Here is a 19,160-nt window from a genome sequence, read left to right as displayed (position 1 = left end):
GCAGGAGAAACCTCCTGTGATAACGAGAAACCCTTTGGAGTCTTACAGATGGCTAATCTTAGCTTTGTTTTCCACCATCTCTTAGTCTGGTGTCCTCAAGAACCCAGGTTATTTGACTGTGTAATGTTATATATGCCAAATGCACACATTGATCCCTAAAAACCTGCTCACACAGTAGAAAAGTTGTCAAGGTGCAAGTCTGTATTCATCAGACCCATCTTCAAAAGAAGCATGTCTGCATCAGCACAGCCTCTTTGTGCAATGAAATACAACCCAGCAAAAGTTATTTTCTTTTCCTTAATAACATAAAACCAACCTGACAGACATGTTCTTACTGGTGACATCAGTACCAGGATTTCTGCCAGCCCTGGAAGTATTGTTTGCCATAGTGGACATGCATTTGCTTGGAGATCTTTGTAGTATAGGCCTAGTGAATCCTGAATAAGCCTGAAGAATTTCCAAACCCTAATTACTGTAAGGCATTCACATGGCTAGATAAATCTGCTGAGAAACCTGCATCATGTGTGTGCCTGTTCCACCCTTCTTCATGCGCGTTGTGGATGACTCTGTTGTGGGTCTAATATTCACCTTTTTTTTAGAGAAGATAATGGCTTTGAGAATTCTTCTAAAGAATTCCACTGTTGACTTATTTGACAAGTGAGAAGTGTTTGTACTAACACTAACACTTTCTGTTTCAACAAGGAGTTATTTACGTACTAAGTGTTTTTTTATGAATGCAGCATTCATTGCTACAGTTCTTCCAGCTGAAGGCACAGGGTCAGGAAAAACACCTCGACCTAACAGAACATTTTATTCTGAAGTATTGATAGGTTCCAGCCCAGGGAACTTTGTCACAGGTTAGGTTTGGAGCTCAGTCTATTTCTCTGCCTAGCTTTACTTCTGAATGATGTGGCTCAGGTAACCTGCTGCAGACATTTCCAAACCATGGGAAATGCTTTGCTTTGGCTTTAGATTCTTGCATGGACATCCAGATACAAACCAGTAGTTAACACCTGATGTTTATTCTTTCCCAGCTTACTCCTTGTAGAGCTCCTGTACACCTATATTCAGAAATGTCATGTTCATCAAGACACAAACCAACAAACCTGAACCAACACCTGTGTTCATAGGGCAGAATGTGCACTGGATCAGAACAGCTCGAGGGTATCTATCTGTCTATCTCAGGAAAGTCCCTTGCGAGAAGCAACAGGATCCAGCAGACAGCGTAGTAGGTGTCTTAAGAGCACGACCTTTTTTTTCCCAGCTGAGCTGTTTTCCTTGTCTTCCTCTCTCCTAGTTTTCAAGATGAGGAATACTGATGTATGCTTGGTCTTGGGAAGTGTCTTGAGATCTAAGGGATCAAACGATATTTTGAGGGGAAACTATTCTGGAAAGCAAAGGCCTGGAAACATACGCAGGCTTAGGGGGACTCATATATATTTTGATAAATAGGTGTATGGTTTCCTAGGCAGAGAAAGACAAAGTCTGCCCTAGCTCTGTGGTGATGTTGTCATATCAGGCTTGGGGAATCATTCAGCATTACAGCGGAGAACACCACTGCCAACAGAAGATGATCCCAAATGACTGCCAATCACATGCCGAATGCCCACCCTCTCCCTTCTTAATTGCATTAACTACAGCCTTATTGACTTCTCAGACTTCAGGTGTAAAGCACAAAAGCTGGAAATTAAAGGAATGATTCACTGGCAGAAGCAAGATGCACATGGCAGCAATCTCATTCTTCCCCACCCTGATATTCATGCCCATCCCAATTTGAAAATATTATTCCAGTTATTCCAGGTCCAGCCATTTACTGGAGGAGGTCCGAAGGCATGTTCTTTTAACAGTTCTTCCCTTAGGCGTCTCTGTCTCCCTGGGAGTTCCTTTGCTGTGCTGACAAGCTGTAAAGTCTGGATGCAAGCATCTGGATCTTGCTAGTAATTCATTGCTGTGAACAGTAGGTTCACATTGTTCTATGTACTATTCTGGATGTTGGTGCTGACACTAATTTTGTAACCATTTTCTTAAGCATACAACTAGACAGAGAGAATAGAGAGCCCTTTACCTGTTTATAAGAGCATGTGAATATTAATAGCACGACTGCCACACCAACTACCTTCTAGCAACCTTGCCTATCTGCTGTCCTCCATGAGCTTCCTTCTATCTGCTGCAGAGTTGTCTTATTCTCTTGGGCTGCTCAGAGATTATAGAAGCCTTTGAAAATGCTGAGCGTGTGCATCTCAGGGTGGTATAACCAGGTCCTGTGCAATGCAGGCCACTTCCCTGTGTAGTTTACCATACTTTTTCCCCACAGTTGCCAATTTCTTCCCTTTAGAAACCCCATGGAGATTACCTAGGAAGACAGAGTCTGTCTTTTGGAGAATGACATAGAGCAGGTAGGCCGAGGCAGCATGTGGAACCACTGGGTAGGGCCTGCATTTCACATAACAAGCAAAGACACCAGCACAGAACCAGGAATTATGCATTACTCATCCTTCCAATTACATTGCCTTTTCTTCTCACCTTATGAATGGATCTTGCAATATCTGTGGCTGCAGATATCAGATCTTCAGAAGCAGATTGCACAATTGCTGCAGATATACTAGGAAGAAGGAGATTGAGGAATCTTAACCCTTATGTTAGCAAATTCTTCTGGTCACCCGATGTAATTGCAGCCATGCAATCTCCCATCTTAGATCAGGGCTGGGTCTCCTCTATAAATTCACTGTATACATTTCATTTCACCTTCACCACATCCCTGCTAGCATTACTGAGAGGGAATTTGGCCATGGTACCAAGACCTGCAAGCTCTTAAACTGTAATGCTGAGAGTCATCTCTTTGAAGTTTTGGGCAAGTCACCTTGCCTCACTGTAACGATTTCCCCAGCTTTAAAAATGGAATAATAATACCTACTCATACAGCTACAGTGAGTAGTTTCCTTTGGCCCTCTGAACATATAAAGAATTCTGCAAGTGTTCATTAGTTGTTCTTAGTAACAATTATTATTATTATTCTGGGATGTTAGGACAATGGCACGTTGGCAAGGCCCCAAATCCCCATACGGGAGCTATCATGGAAGATGGTAACAGCCCTACAAAGGCTGTGTCTGTGCCGAGTTGTGTAAAGCAGCTCCAGCTGCTGCAGCCACACAGTGGCATCCAGCACCATGCAGAGACACGAGCTGAGTCCCTAAAGTGTAGGTGCATTAATGCAGACTCACTGCTGTGGCAGGACAGCAGTAGTGCTTCTGATTCTGAGACGGGCACTGTCTCAGCTGCTGCAGTGGGTCTGTACCACTCTCCATGCCCTAGAGCAGACGTACTCAAGTTCTTCAGCTGTCTCACCCAGGGACCTTAAAAAAGCTTACCAGGCAAATCTGTGTTCCTGACTTGCGGACTAAAGGTTAGGGCCTCTATATTTTGATATCATTCCAACTCATGCACACACATAAGTGTCTCATGCTGAGTTTCACAACTACATAAAACTGTTTTAGACGTTGGTCAGACTACAGTAATCCAGATTTTGTGAAGGTGGCTGAAAACTTCTGTGGAACATGCAGTATTTTTTTCTAGTCATGTTTAAGACACATAAAGAAGCCAAATACATGTTCTATGACTTATTTTTTCACAGTACCATACCAATCAGTACCTATGGGAGAGCAGTGAATGATGGGAAAGTGTAGTATTCCAAGTGTTTCTTTAAGAGAAATAGAAATGATTTTTTTCCCTGTCTTTGCTGTGCAGGAGATTTTTGGCTACAAAACCCAAGGCTGGCGGAGGGTCTTGTGCATTGCTGGATACATCTTCTCCTGTGGGGCTCTGCTGCTGCTGTTTTACTGGAAGCCAGAGTGGGATGTGTGGGCAAACTGCATCCGCTGCAGCTTGGAAGAAGCGGACGTTTTTCTGCTCAGAACAACAGTAGGTGCCTACTTTAATCTTTAAATTAGTCCCTAGTATGTAGGTAATTGGAAGACGAGTTAATTGGAAGGAATCCAGTTAGCTGAAATCTCTTGCTGATTTCCTGCAGTAATATCTTATGTTTACCGTCATTGATCTAAAGAACTCTCAAGTATTCCACAAATTATGTGTAAGATGATGATTGGAATGGAGGGTAACAGCTGATCAGACAAGAAGCTGAAAGAAATTGGGGTGAAAAAAACTAATATCTGTGTTTTCAAGACTGTGTTATTTGCTCTCAGTCCTTCCTCCACCCTTCCACCATCCCTGTGCTTTCTACGTTGCAGATCTGTGCTCCAGATTCTAAAGCATCTGTTTGATTGGCAGTGTCCAGCAGATCCTTTTTACCTCACTTGGCTGTCCTGGTGAAGTTGCCTTTCTCTGCCAAAATTTAGCCAGTGGGCCAAACCAAAGATTTGTCTAGCTCTGTCCCCAGCAGTGTCCAACAGTGCGTGATGAGGGATCAGTGTAAGGAAGAGGGCAAGCTTAGACTGCTTCTTTTCTTGGCTGTATGTTTCCATTTTCCATCAGCCCTTCCCCATGTCCAATAAGTCTGCAATCCTGCAGTTAATGCTTTCAGGGCTGTTATGTTTTGCTAGTAGTTTCCTAATATAGATTTCTATCTGTTGAGGACTGTACTGAAGCACTGCAACATACACTAACCCTGATTTCATTTCATGCGAGCTACTGCAACACTAAAAGAAGCAAACTGAGACTTGACTCTGAATCCCAGCTGAGCCTGAATACTCCAGGAGCTGGCAGGGTTGGTTTACTTCCAGAAGTTCGATTTGTTCTGCTTCAAAGATTGCTGAACAATGGCATTTGCAAAATGTGCAATTGCAAAATGGATCACTTGTTACCACTATATTTGAGCTGCCTTCTTAAATGAGCAGAGCAGCATGCAGTTAAAATCTTGAGTTTTGTAATACACAGATCTGCCTGTTGAATATTTTATATTGAAACAATCTGCATCCTAATAGGCTGGGGGTATGTTGGTTTTTTTTAAAGAAGCATATTAGGTTTAATCCCCCTTTTTAATTTTCAGTTCAGTTTGCATTTTTAATTACCTATTCTTGTGTGTCATTTTAAATAGATTTGCCATGCCAAGCACTTTTCAAATAAATGAGTTTTTAAATGATCCTTTATGTAATTAAACAAGAATTGAATCATATTGTACATTCTTGTTATCAGGAAGCTCTTTCAAAGTATGCTCTGGGCATTTGACAATTTCAAATTTCCTTCGTGGTTCTTTGTATTAAAATGACAGTTTTGTTTTTTTTCCCTACATTCTGATTATGCCAGTTCTCAAATGTGATGGCTACTGCTAATGAGGATACAAGTAATCCCATCAGCTTGATCCTTGGAATTCTCTTTTGCTTCACATAAAACCTTCATTCATATTTCATCATCATCTCTGCAATTGCAATATAAGAGCCTATTAGCTCACTTTTGTTATTGAATTTTACCTCACTTCAGTTCAAATAATGAGCACCTGTGTTATTCACTGATTCCCATCTCAATCTGCATACCAATGTCTACTAATTCTGAAATTTAAATTAAAGATAAATATCAGAAAATAAATGTTATTCTACTCAAAATACCAGTTTACGAAGAAAAGTGCACAAATAAATAAGATATATAAACATTATTAAAGTTCTTTTTTGAACCCTTAAATTATTCAAAAGGACTCATATTTGGTACAGAATCTTTTTTTCTGTTGTCATTTCCAAATGAAGTTTCATAACTGTGCTTTCAGAACCTGGCTGGCTGAGGTAATGAGCTTTTTCCATCTGCCAAACGGCTCACACACTGAATATGATATGTAAGTCAGCCTCATAGTTGGCTTTAATGCATGTGGTTTAGTGTTCAGGACTGAAACATAAAATGAGGGTACTTATTACAGTAGTTACTCTAATCTCTAAGACTGTACTACCAACACTAATTATCAGGCAGTTCCAATGTTGAACTTATTTTATAAAAAAATAGCAAGATCATTAACTCAGTTTGTGGCAAAAGCTTGTCTAAGGTACCATAAGGGAGGCATGGTGCTAACACACTTCTTCCAATGAAGTATTAACACAGGAATGACCGTGAAAAGGTGTTGGCACTAACATCCATTTTGCAGTACAGCACTATGTTCCTTTTGATATTCCCTTTACAGTATGGTCACTGCATCTCAGATTGTCCTGTACTGTTTGCCTGTCCTAGATCACGACCTGGGTGTTCACATTCTATCCTTATCAGCCAAGCACCAGACCTGCAGTCAGTGAATTATTTGCAGTACTCAAATACTGACAGGGCCGTGTTTCCGCTCCCATTCTACTGATTTATCCATCAGTCACAGGTGCTGGGAAGCCCCTGTTGGTTAGTTCTTTAAAAAGCTGGAGCAGTGCTCCAGAAAGGCCTACTGTAATCATTCACTCCAAGGTGATAGTGAGTTTGGTCTGATTTTGAGGGAAATTGTGACACTTCTCTTATATATTCATTTAGGATGAATTTCAGATTTATTCTCGTAAGACTGTGACATGGATCTCCGTATCTGCACTTATCAAAAGTAGATCGGATTATCCAACCATTGCTGAGGAAGACTCAATCTTCAGCAAAGCCATAATGAAGCCAAGTTTGCAAGTAAGTAAAGTATTCCCTGCAGCATCTGGGAGATGATAGCAAATCTCAGCCATGCTTCATAGAGTGAAAGTGAGCTGTGAAACATATCCAGCTAAGAAACTTGCGGCTTGATGAACATAGTGAGCTGCGGAAAAACAAGCTAGAGATTTTGGAGAACTGTACTCACCTCTATAAAAATCCTCTCTTACTCCAAGGTGGGTTATGTAAAAAGAATCCTCACTACTCCTGAGAGAAGACCTACATTATAAGTAGGAGAGCTTCAAGACACTGGGGTTAGTAGTGAAGAATCAGAGTTCCAAATCAAAAACTCATTCCTGGCATAGGAATCAAGGAATTTAGGGGTGGCTGTGTGTCTGAAGGGAAACTGTGAGGAACTGAACATCACAGCTCCCACAGTAACATGAAAACAGGGATGAGTGCAGCTGAAGGGGAATAGAATGGAAAAGTGCCTAGGCAGAGCTGCACCAGTATTTCCAGAAATGTTTCATCAAGGAGGGTCTGAAACACATTTTGCTTTCTTGCCTTTGTATGCACCAATTTGTGCTTTAAATTACATTTGCTGGAGTCAGGTCTTGCACTGTTCACTGTTCCTGCAAAAATGTATCCTGGTCTCTGCCTGTTCTATAGCTTTGAGATCCCAGTGAGGCACTGGGGAGAAGGCAAACGATTAATTGATCCAAGCAGATCACAATATGTCCCTCATGAGTTGAGTAAATATAATTATCCCCATTTTAGAACCAGTACCAGACAGTTCAGTTATATGTCTTGCTTAGCATTACACATTAAATTGGTGTAAGCAATAGGAATGCAATGGTACATTTGCTAATATCTGGCTCTTGATTATAGATACTAGATCACTGCACTGAGGAACCCATAAAAGAGCTATATTCCCTTCCAGGAAATAGATTTCTAACTTGCTAGCATTTATTTTTGTATCTAGTAGAAATTTTTAGTAGAAATTTTCATTATAAACTTAACTTCAGCTGAGCAAAGCTGTTGTTATTACTGCTGTTTTGTATGGGCATATATTAATGTACATAAGAAAGTTTAGTGCCAGCTAGTTTAATCAACTGACACAGTATGAAACTGAAGACTGGTTTGTAACATTCTTCAGAGGATTGAATTAGTAACATAAAAAAGCCCGGTACAGCCCTCAAATAATAGGCCTTTTGAACAACACTTTCATATCAATGAAAACGTCTAGATAGAAAAGAACAGATTTCAAAGCAGCAAAGAGCAAACAGTTTAATCTTTCACTAGCAGTTCAAAAGCCCCTACTTATACATCAATTATAAAACCTGTTTGCCATTTAAGCTACCTAAGTGCACAGAGTAATGTGTAGTGCCTAAGAGCTGTCCAAGGACCTGTTCCGGCAGCAACTTGAGTCCCTCATTTCTCACTCCAGTTTTTAGCATTGCAAATAGTGCAGCTCCTATTGCATGAAATCCTAACTACAGTCGTCTTGTTAGATTAATGACTGTGGTTATAGCTCCATTTTGAGTCAGTGTATGAGTTGAGTATAGATTTCATTGGCCTATAATAATGCTTACTGAACTGGGTAGGGAGAGTCCCCTAGAGCTGATTTCTTTGTTACTTATGTGTATAGGTGTATAGCCTTGCCTTCTTCCAGCTGATATGAAGCACCATTATCTCTAATAGGCTTTGTTATTGTTGTGCAGGACAGGACAGACTCCTTTTACAAGTTATAAGTGGCAGCGTGTGTTCCTAATGGGTGACTGCTCTGCAAGGTCTTAGCATTAGCAGTGACTCAGGAAGTGTCCAGGGATGGCCTTTCTTGTCTGTTGGCATATCTGTTCAGTGTAAGGACTTGGCACCATGCCTGCAAACTGCCCAAAGCCCCCTGCTTTCCTCAAAGCCAGACAGAAGATAAGGGAGTTGTTGACTGAAGACGGGCTTTGACAGCTGCCTGTGTACCCACCACTGCATCAGGGATCTCTTCACTTCGTTCTGTGAAATGAGAGTGAGGACTGTATTCCTTCCTTCACAAAATGGGGAGAGAAGTATGCTGCTTTGTACTTGCTTGACTTAAAGATCTCTAAAGCTTACTGGAACCTGCACTGAGTTAGGGATCCCACTCTATAACATAACTAGGGAGTTAGTATATGCAATCCTGTCTTCTCTCCCTCCCTGCCCCCCATATAATTTGCTTTATCTGTGCCTGACCCCAGTGAGGATGCCTAGCTGAGATCTGTTAGCAGGCCTGGGAGTATTTTTGTTTGCTGTGTTGTGTATGTTGTTGTCCCTGTTCTGTTTTGCAGGTGAAAAGTATCCAAGTACAAAAAATCCGCTATGTCTGGAATATCTATGCAAAACAGTTCCAGAAAGTTGGGTGAGTTCAATGCCCTGGTTACACAAGTCTCTAAGGAAGTCAAGCTTCTTTGTGAATAATGTCCTAAGGAAAACACTCCCTTTATATTTTAGAGCCCTAGAAGACCACCACACTTGCTCAGCTATACATGCCAAATTTGGTTCTGGTCTCACCTGCAAGGAACAGAATGTCAGGTACACATTTTAAACCACAAGTACTCAACGTATGGATTTCAAAGAGATGTAACTTCACTGCTGTTGGTGCACTTCCCTTGAGTTTCTTGTGTATCCATTAATATGCACGTAATTTTAGATGAAATGGCCGTGCATAAAAAATTGAATGAAAAGGGCTACAGAATGTTGTGTATTCCTTGTCAAAGTTTTTGAAATGTCTCAGTATTCATCACTGTTATTGTTCTCAATCAGGAAATAACTATGTCCTGTAACTAACTCTAAGCAGTTCATATTTGGAGTAAGAGTCCATGCGACAGTGCAGATAAGTTGTGTGTGTGCTTCTTCAGTGGGGCTCAATGTAATTGTATTGAACTTCTAAATCAATTAGTTCTGGTCATTGAATTGATTCTCACAAACTACTGTATCATTAGGCAATTTACGGAATAGGTGTTCTTGAAACTGCTAAATAAAGAAATGATGTTCAGTTGACTGAATACTGAAAATCCAGCTCCTGACCTTAGCTCATGTTGAATCTTACATTCAAATCACCCTTAACTTTATGCAAAACTATTTAGTTTTAGGTAATTTAGTTTTAGGTGCAGAATTCCTTTGTTTATGGTGCTTCAAAGGAATTTTTGTGTGATGGAAATGTTTGCCTACAAGGCTGTGTTACACCTCTTGTCTGTTTAAGTAGATTTCACTGGTACAGTCATCTTTTCTGACATAAGCACTGTAGGGGCATTTAATTTTTTATCTTTTTCTTGGAGAGAGATCCTCACAGCCTTTAAACAGGGATCGATACAAGCTCTCAGGACTATTGAAAGCTGCAGCTTCTTGAATGAGCTACATTGTCACTATTTTATCTGTTAAGTGATGTATCTTTATCCCATACAGGAGAGTTGTATGTGGGCCAAACACTATTGATGTTCCAGTGATCCCTATTTGGAAACTACTCATCAAAGAGGTTAAGCATTCCTGTTGCTTTTATTCTAGGCTACTTGGGGAGGCAGAGTGTGCATATAGAATATAATGGAGTCTATGTCTGAATTATCTTCCCAGTACTCACTCATCAAACACACCTCTTTTTCAAATCCTGTTTAAATCTGTTCCATGAAATCACCATAAATTCATTTATTCTCCATTGTTCCCTATCCTGTTTCCCCATGCCTGTATGGCTGCTTGGTATTTGTATGTATCTGTGTCCTGGGAGCTCATTCTGTTGGCCTTACAAGGGTCAGTGAACGTTTACAAGCTGCACTGGAAATCAAACCTTCCAGGCAAAGGCTGTCTCTTAATCAGCAGAGGCTAAGTAGACAGCAGTAGCTGGTCTATGCCTGCAGTTGCAGAGAGATCCAATGAGCTCATGGCTCTGGGCACAGCACCACGTAAAGCACCAGTATCTTTTTGAGACAGGAACTGGCTATATGTGGCCTAAACAGAGTGTTTGTGGAGATGTGCCTATGGTAGTGAGCTCCATCCTCACGACACGACCTGCTCTTCTCTCACCTTTGTTACATTTCTTGTAAAGAAGCAAGCAAACAAGGCGTGGGCTGAGCCATTCACATCCCCAATAACATCCTATTGGTCCAGATTATTTGGCCCTTCTGTCAGATGGAGGTGGTGCAATCTGATTAAACTGAAGTCACTGCTAACAAAGTTAGAAAGGGGGTCGGAAGACACAACACTTAGCTCAGTAGCTTTTATTCCAGCCCATTTCTAACAGGATGGACTGTCTGGGTATACTGGAGTCATTTAAATGTGGCCAGCTCTTGAGTATTGCTTTCTCTCCAAACAGGTCTTAAATCCATTTTACGTGTTCCAGCTGTTCAGTGTGTGTCTGTGGTTTGCTGAAGATTACATGGAGTATGCCATTGCCATCATAATCATGTCTCTCCTCTCGATTTTTTTGACTGTGTATGATCTTAGACAGGTGAGACACCTCACCTTTTTCCACAAGGAGTATTTATTTCTAATGTCTGGGAAAGGCCAGGATGTTACAACATGCACATATACAGTGCTATGAGAGTTAGTCAGAGGTTTAGTCTCGTGACATTGTGTAGTAGCATGTGCAGTGGCCTGGCCTCCTAGTCATCATAATCTCTGTGTGGTTCTTTACGCACATCCTCCCTTCCCCATTCCAGTGCTTCACTTTGTAACCTTTTGTTATACCTTCTCCGTAATTAGGGTGGGGAATTTCTTTCTCTATATGATTGTATAGTTCCTGGCAGGGCCAGACTCTGGTTTATGAGGGCTCTCATAACCACAAATAACAAAAGGGAATAATTGTTAGTGGATGAATTGCATCATGTAAGATGTAACACTTTTGTGTGTTCTCCTTTAATTTATAGCAATCGGCTAAACTGCACAGACTGGTTGAATCTCATAACAACATCATGGTCACTGTCTGCAGAAATAAGGAAGGTGACTCCTGTACACTTCTTTCTTCAATGTGTTTCGTTTCTATAGAAATTTATATAAAACCCAAGAATATACAGTATCAAATCCCTTCTAGAGCAGTTTCCTCTTCTGTCTCTCAGCTCGATTAACTAGCTTCTACAGATTGGGTTAATTTGACCTAGAAGTATGTTGTGGCACATCAATCATATTCATAACTGTTTGAGTGCAGCCTTAGCAAAAACATATCAGGAAAACTGTCATTTTTCTTAAAGCAGTGCTGACAGAGCCAACCGCATAGCCATTAAATGGCTGTGAATCCACGTAATTGCTCCATGCAAAGTCTGTTCACTGCTCTGGTATTTAGAGCACAATCCAAAAAGACGAAGTCAAACTAAGAAACGTAGATCCAAGCTTCTTCAGTTAGGTCAGCGCATTGGAACAACAACCATTGGTTGGGCTCCTGGGGAGATAAGAAGGAATTCTGCAGTTTGAATGGATGCCTAGGCTTTTCTAAATATTGGAGCTTGTATTCTTAGGTCCTACTTGTGGTTCTTTGTTTATCAGCCATTATAAAGAAGTAACAATCTATTCAGCAGGTAGTTCCTTGTATTTTTTTCCCTTACAACAGAGAAATATATGAAGCACAAAGTTTGCATTACATGTCACCTACAGGTTTCCAAGAGCTGGAATCACACCATCTTGTTCCTGGAGATACACTGGTTTTGAAAGAGGGCAAAAGCCTTTTGCCATGTGATGCAATCCTGATCAGCGGGCAGTGCATTGTAAATGAAAGCATGCTGACAGGTACAGCTCATCCCTCCCAGATTTACCATCAAAACATCATCATAGCGCTGTGGCTTCAGCCAGTGACACAGGATACAGTGTTTTTATGTATCACCCTTATGAGATAGGTAGTCCATCGCTAGCCTACAAGGGGATTCTTTTGGGTGTTTGCTATTATAAAGACTGAATTGTAGTTAGCCCCAGCTTATCTACATAAACAAGATGGACTTTAGGAAGGGCAGTTCATCCTTTTCTTCCTTTCTGGGGTGCAGAATTTAGGAAGGGATCCTCTGATTAGAAAGGAAAGAGTGGACAGTGAAGAGGAGTGAACAGGACAGGAGAAGAAACAGCATATCCGGAGCAAAGCTGTTCCCACACAGTCCTCTCAGGCTGTAGGGGTTTCTCTCAGTCACTCTGTCTCATTGCTGGACACTGCAACATCTCCAGCCTGCTGGAGTGTCTGTCTAGCCCTCCAGACACTTAGAGCCATGCTCATGTGATAGCAGTGGAAGACACACCAGGTGGGAGAGTTCACTGCAAAGCAGGCTTCTTGGTGCAGGAGATGTTCATAGTTCTGTTTCTTGTCTTTAAATTTTTTCTTGGTCTGAATTGAACTGAAACTCACAGTTCTGAAATTTCATGTAAATGAGAAATTCCAGAAACCCCTTTCATTTAGAAAGCTTCAGCTGTCAGAAAGTATTTCTTGTGCTTCACATTAGTATATCTGCTCTGACATAAATAGGATATTTGTCAGCTGTCAAGCATTGAGCTAAAGGCTCTCCTTTTTACTAGGAAGAGGAATTAGGGAATGTCATGTTTAATCTGCCTAAGGGAATAGTGTAGTGACCTGCACATGAAGTTCAAACTAGGTAGACAACTTGTGGCCATCGAGTGGAGTAATGCAACACCAGTTCAGTTCTCTTTTCAAGTCTGTATATCTACAGCTATGGTTCAGAATCACTGGACTGCTTTCAGTTTTCAGACTTACATGAAGCTGTTGTACTGATGCAAAGGAGAACTTTTCTCTGGCAGAGTCTGTTTGCTTGCTAGGCTTCAAACTCCTACTCACTCTGAAGATGTCACAATATAAAAGTAACATTTCTCTAAACTGGTTTCTTTAGTAAATACCTTTAACTTACCATCTAGATGTCTAGATACTGTACTTACTTGAAAGTCAGCAGGCTGATTTTAAGGTGTACTGCAGTTTTCCTCATCTGAACTAATCTTTCCTAGGGGAAAGTATTCCAGTAACAAAGACCCACTTACCCCAAGCTGATAACTTCAAGCCCTGGAGAATGCACTGTGCAGAGGACTACAAAAAACATGTCCTCTTCTGTGGAACAGAGGTTATACAGACCAAGTCAGATGACAGAGGAGTAGTGAAAGCCGTGGTGCTGCGGACTGGTCAGTCAACACTTCAGTTTGGTTTTCCTTTCATGCTTTTTCTTACTGGAATAGTCTGACTTAGTGTGCCCAGTCACATTAAGGTAAAGGCATTAATCCAAATTCATAACAGTCAGATGAAGAATCGATATCCTGGGCTGGGCTAAGCTATTATGCATTGTTTCCATTTACTTGGCATAACTTTTACAAAAACCACTAGCGTATGGTTACAAAGAAGAATTTCACTTTGCTTCTGAGACATTGAAAAAATCCTCCTCCTTAAGACAAAAATAACTTTTTTCTGTGTTCTGCAGGGTAGGTCACATGCACTGAAATGAAAGATCTGGGCCTTCTTTCTTAAGTTACAGAAATGATGAGTCATTTTAAAGCCCTCCATGCTTCGTAGAGAACTTCTGGAAATGTTTTCTCCTTGGAATGATTTTAGTTTGTCTTCCCAGGTTTCAATACAGCAAAAGGGGATCTGGTGAGGTCCATTCTCTACCCTAAACCCATGAACTTCAAGCTATACAGAGATGCCCTCCGGTTCCTGATGTGCCTCATAGCATTTGCAGCCATTGGAATGATCTATGCAGTGTGTGTATTTGCACTTAATGGGGTGAGTTACTAAATGCAGGAGAAATGGTCACACCCAGTTTCAAGAGACTTGAAACTTGCGTGACTTCATATACATTTATATATAAAAATATGGTCTTTGTCACTCTCCTTTTTGCCTTAGTATATGAGGCCATTTTACAATGTAATTGAATTTGTGACAGTACACAAGCTCTCATACATGCAATTCCAAGGTGCCAAAACCCACTGTTTCCCAACAGTCATTTCTTCTGAGGTCTTAGCAAATCCTGTGCAAGCACTGCATGTCTTATCGGCAGCCTTCTGTACACTGACTGCCTCGGTTTATGTGTTGTCTGCCCTGTGCTTGCTGATACATGTAATTATCAATGCATGTAATTAGCATAATGCTTTCTAGAGCTCTGAAAATGGGAGATCCCAAGAGCTTAGCACTCCGCAGGTAGCTTTTATAGAGTTTTTGTGGCACATTTGGTACATTACTAGAAAAATCACAAGTGAGTCAGGAGTTAAATGGGACACAGACTGATGTGTCATGCAGCTTTCCAAAAACTTCGTTTTAGATCAAAGACCCATCTGTCCCTGTCCATGGTCTCTGAGAGTAACTTGTATCAAATGCTTATGGAAGGTGGTTAGGAAGTAGGGCAAGTATAGAACAATTCTTCCCTGGTATAGTCTCCTAACTTCTTGAAGAGAAAGGTTTAACAGTTCAGTAAGCTGTCTTTTGTATCTAGATCATCTAGCTGTAATAGCCACTGAAAATCTTCCAGAGTGTGGTTTAATATATTTCTGAATTCATTTATGCCTTGGACTTGACAGCACCTGTGGCAATGATTCCCACAGTTTCATTATGTACTGCCTAAAAATGTTTTTAGAGCTGCTGTTTAAATCACTGAAGGCACTGTAGATTTTTGTTTTAGAGAAGTAGCAAATAGCTGCTTTCTATTTGATGTTTCCTATACTATCTATGATTTAGAGATCACTGGCCACCCCTTCAGCCACCGTTCTTCCATGTTACAGAGCCCTGAACAGTACAGGTGTAAACACAGATCCCTGAAATTTACTGATGTTACAAAGAACTCCCCATTTTCTTCTGCCTCTTTTTTCATATTTTTGTATAGTCATTTGGCAGGGCAGGGGGGGTAGGGGTGGAAGGGAGATGACCTTCACTTAGTTATCACTCAGCTTAATATCCTTGAGAGCTTTTGGGAAATAACTTTTGCAAAGCCGACTATCCTGTATCAGTTGAGTCACCCGCATCTCCACTGATTTTTTCCAGAGTTCTCCAGGAGGTTTATGGGGTATTAATTCCCTCTGGGAAGACTGTGTTAGCTCTTCTCTAATGTTCCATATACATCAAGGGTCAATTATTTCTGTATTTTAATTTTAATCAAGTTTCTCAATGATGTGGAACTAAGACTTACTGTGTTAGGAAGCAGCAAGGGCCAGCTATTCCCTAGGGGAAGGTAAGCCAGGAGCCGAGGGTGACCAGAGCACAGGTAGTGCCCTCACCAACCAGGGCACAGTCACACAGTATCTGAACATGGTGAGGAGAGATGGGTGCTGGTGACAGCCCATCAATAGTCCCAGGCAAGGCAAAGTGGTAAATAATCCCGGCAGACCAGTCCGAAGCAGAAGGAGATGAGGACAAGAGACAACGCTACAATACATGTCTGAAGGTGTCCACCCAGGAGACAGTGCTAGAGGCAGGCACACCTACAACATGGCTCAGACAGAGACTGAAGGCCCAGGCCTTAGCTTAAATGGAGCTCCTGAACCCAAGAGCAGCGGGTATGCGGGTATGGGTGGAGGTGAGGCTAGTGAGGGTAATTAAGGCCTATTACTGCACCTAGGGCCCTGCCATATTGGTCTCTCAATCTCTGGAGGGTTCGCCTGAAACCCCTTGAAAAACAGTTCACTCATTCTCATGCATCAAGGTCAATGTAAGAAATAGTTGTACGCTGTAAATGGTAGTTCTGCAATTTTTAAAGCCTAATTGCTTTAGAACGTCTTCAAAAACTTTCAAGAAATCATTTCATGCCTTGATAATTATCTGCCAATGTAAAGTCCAGGTCCTCAGTTGCAAGGTTGATTCTGCAATTCATCTTTTGAATCATTTTTCTCCTTTAGAATAATCTACAATCAATTGGCTCAGAAAATTAATTCCTCTTGGGATATCAAAGAAAGTGTATTTAAGAACATATCCTGGTGTCTGCTTTGCAGTTTTTCCTTTTTTTTTGTTTAACTTCTCCCTTGTAATATGTAAAATACATGCTGATGTTATCACAGCAGCTGAAACTGTCTTGTCGGATTGGTGTAAGATTCAGTCACATGATATACTAAATGCTTTCTCCTCTGTGAGTGTGTTTATCTAAAGGTGATGTTTCATTCTAACATAGATACAAAATATTATCAAGATGGTGCCTTCTGTGGTCTGAAACAGTATCAATGAAGGGAGAATGAGAACATGATGGAAATTCAGCACATCAAATGCAACATGGTTTATGGTCAAAGTCCCAAGCTCAGAAGCAGTAATAATAGAACTCTATGATGGTTTGCAGATCCTTCTGAACTGCAAATTGGCTTTAGTTTGCAGTGTCTCGGTTCTGGGACCCCAATTTGAAATGCATTCAATCCTTTAGCAGTGATATCAACTGCCAAGAATAACAGTGCCAACATTCAGCATACTGGCAGTCAGTTTTACACCAACCTCTAAGCTCCCAAATTAGAGATAGCTTTTAGGAATGTAACTTTTACTTCCATGTCTCTTCCTGCAGGTAAAAGCAATTTCCTTTCACAACTCCTAGAACATGAGGTCAGAAGAAATCATTAGCTCATGCATTCTGCCCTCCTTTTCAGCACCATCCCATATGTTTCACCTGTCACCCTAACATGGAGTCCAGAGCTATGCCTGTAGGCAACTGGATGAATGCCCATGTAAATGGCAGATTCTTGTGTGCTGTGTCATGGGAAACTGGGCTTGACTGAGGGTGCAATAACCTAGCGGGCATGTTTGAACTCATGTGCTTTGGAGGAGACTGTGAGCTCTGCCTGGCAGGTTTGTTGGCAAGGAGAATGAAGGAAGGCCTGGAGGCTGCTCTTTAGCAGTGGCGTAGCTTTAAAGCCTTTGGTTAAACCAAAGCAATTAATTTTTAGGGAGATGAATACATGGTGGACCATGGGCAGAAAACAGCACAGCCTGAAGCACCTGCAGTGGAGGGGAGGAGGGATGAAGAGGGCTACACTCAGACAATCCAAGCAGCACTGCTTGCCACCCTCTTGCTGATAACTGCCTTTGGTTTTATGTCAGGAGGAGGCAGGAGAAGTGGTGAAGAAGGCTTTGGATGTTATCACTATTGCTGTCCCTCCAGCTCTGCCAGCTGCCTTGACAACAGGGATAATTTATACCCAGCGGAGGCTGAAGAAGAAGGGCATCTTCTGCATCAGCCCACAGAGGATCAACATGTGTGGACAGCTGAACCTCATCTGCTTTGACAAAGTAACGGCTGTGTCGTGGTTACTCTCTTACTAGTAATGGGAGCCATGCTAGGGGTGGGAGACTATCGGTTTTGCTCAAGCATTTCCATTGTATTTTAGAAATGCACTGACCAATCTTGCGTACTTAAGTTTGTATTGTCTGAACAGACACTGTTGCAAAATGTTGTTTTTCTTGGAATCTAGGAATTGACTGGTGGCACTTTTGCTCTGCACAGTGCTGGCATTTTCTGGACAGTAACTTCTTAAAATAAGTCTTGCTTTTTATTCTTCTTGGAGCTCTCGTGGGAAGTTAATTTAAATGTACATTTTAACTTAGACTGGCACCTTAACAGAAGATGGCCTGGATCTTTGGGGCTTGCTGCCCTCTGAAAGAAACTGGTAAGGCTCGTTGACACACCAATGGCATTTAACTTTGGTGGGATAGTGACTGGATTCACCTCGTAGGCACATGAACAAATTTGAAAGACAATTAATGTCAAACAGCAGTTTGAAGTTCCCCGTGTTTAGATTTCCAATATTATTTCTATGGCCTCTGGAAAATGAGTTTGTTGCCTCATCCCAGGGGTCCTGCTCTACATGAAAAGATGCAGCCACTATTGTCAGCATTTGGCACAGCATGCCTGGACAGGGCAGTAGATATGCTAGGTTACATCTCAAAACTGCAGCAGTGCCCCAACCCTTTGTGACAGGAAGTCAGTGTTACCCACGAGATTGCCACTCAGTTTCTTCAGTGCCCATGTTTTTGCCCATTTACATTTCCAGAAATGTGCACGCACAAAAATGCTCAAACTTGTATCAGCCTCACAGCTCAAGAGTCATTACACAAGCCACAAGGAAGATATAATAATCTGGTCCTCTGTCCATTCCAGTGGACTCCTTCACTATGCTGAATACCCCTATTCTGAGCATGTGTATCCCAGCCTTTAACAGGTGCGTGAGAAATAGCTCATGAGGGAGGACAAGACAACAGAAACACGCTTCTAGCCTGACCACAGGATGGGACTTTAACAGCCCCCTCACTTAGGACTTTTTTTCTGTTAGTCACATGTTGTTTGGTCTTCTCTGATGACAATTTTTATGTTCTTTTTTGCGTTAGTTTCCAGGACATTTACAGCTTCCCTGCAAAACGCAGCCTGCCTTGGGGCCCAGTGTTCCGAGCAATGGCGGTTTGTCATTCACTAATTGTTTGGGAGGGCAAGATCCAAGGAGACCCACTGGATGTGAAAATGTTTGAGGCCACTAACTGGGTAAAGCTGTGCTTTGTTGTTATGCAAACGGTGGTGGGGAATTTTAGTGTTCTTGGACAAATGTCCCAAGCCCTCCCATACAAATAGCCACTTCCTACACAGAAGTAAAACAGCTAAAACCCAGAAGAGATACCACATGCTCAGGCTTTTGGAGAAATGTTCCTTGTTTCTGCCTAG

The 19,160-nt window shown here is 41.5% G+C and overlaps 1 protein-coding gene across 1 annotated transcript in view; it reads left to right on the top strand.

Moving 5' to 3' along the window:
• LOC104015678 (putative cation-transporting ATPase 13A4) overlaps nucleotides 1–19,160 on the top strand; it is a 44,116-nt gene that overhangs the window by 4,151 nt on the left and 20,805 nt on the right. The window contains exons 2-14 of the mRNA XM_087738791.1: nucleotides 3,745–3,918; nucleotides 6,448–6,585; nucleotides 8,865–8,935; nucleotides 9,028–9,108; nucleotides 9,982–10,051; nucleotides 10,883–11,017; nucleotides 11,436–11,508; nucleotides 12,157–12,288; nucleotides 13,501–13,671; nucleotides 14,109–14,266; nucleotides 17,549–17,737; nucleotides 18,053–18,114; nucleotides 18,833–18,983. Of these exons, the coding sequence (XP_087594917.1) occupies nucleotides 3,745–3,918; nucleotides 6,448–6,585; nucleotides 8,865–8,935; nucleotides 9,028–9,108; nucleotides 9,982–10,051; nucleotides 10,883–11,017; nucleotides 11,436–11,508; nucleotides 12,157–12,288; nucleotides 13,501–13,671; nucleotides 14,109–14,266; nucleotides 17,549–17,737; nucleotides 18,053–18,114; nucleotides 18,833–18,983 (1,605 nt within the window). The remainder of the gene's footprint in view (nucleotides 1–3,744; nucleotides 3,919–6,447; nucleotides 6,586–8,864; nucleotides 8,936–9,027; nucleotides 9,109–9,981; nucleotides 10,052–10,882; nucleotides 11,018–11,435; nucleotides 11,509–12,156; nucleotides 12,289–13,500; nucleotides 13,672–14,108; nucleotides 14,267–17,548; nucleotides 17,738–18,052; nucleotides 18,115–18,832; nucleotides 18,984–19,160) is intronic.

This window comes from Nipponia nippon, unplaced genomic scaffold (assembly GCF_047370975.1).
Source record: "Nipponia nippon isolate SJK-2023a ecotype South Korea unplaced genomic scaffold, ASM4737097v1 scaffold_7, whole genome shotgun sequence".
Taxonomy (NCBI): Eukaryota; Metazoa; Chordata; class Aves; order Pelecaniformes; family Threskiornithidae; genus Nipponia; species Nipponia nippon.
The sequence above is the reverse complement of the archived record's forward strand: the minus strand, read 5'-3'. Positions and strand labels throughout refer to the sequence as shown.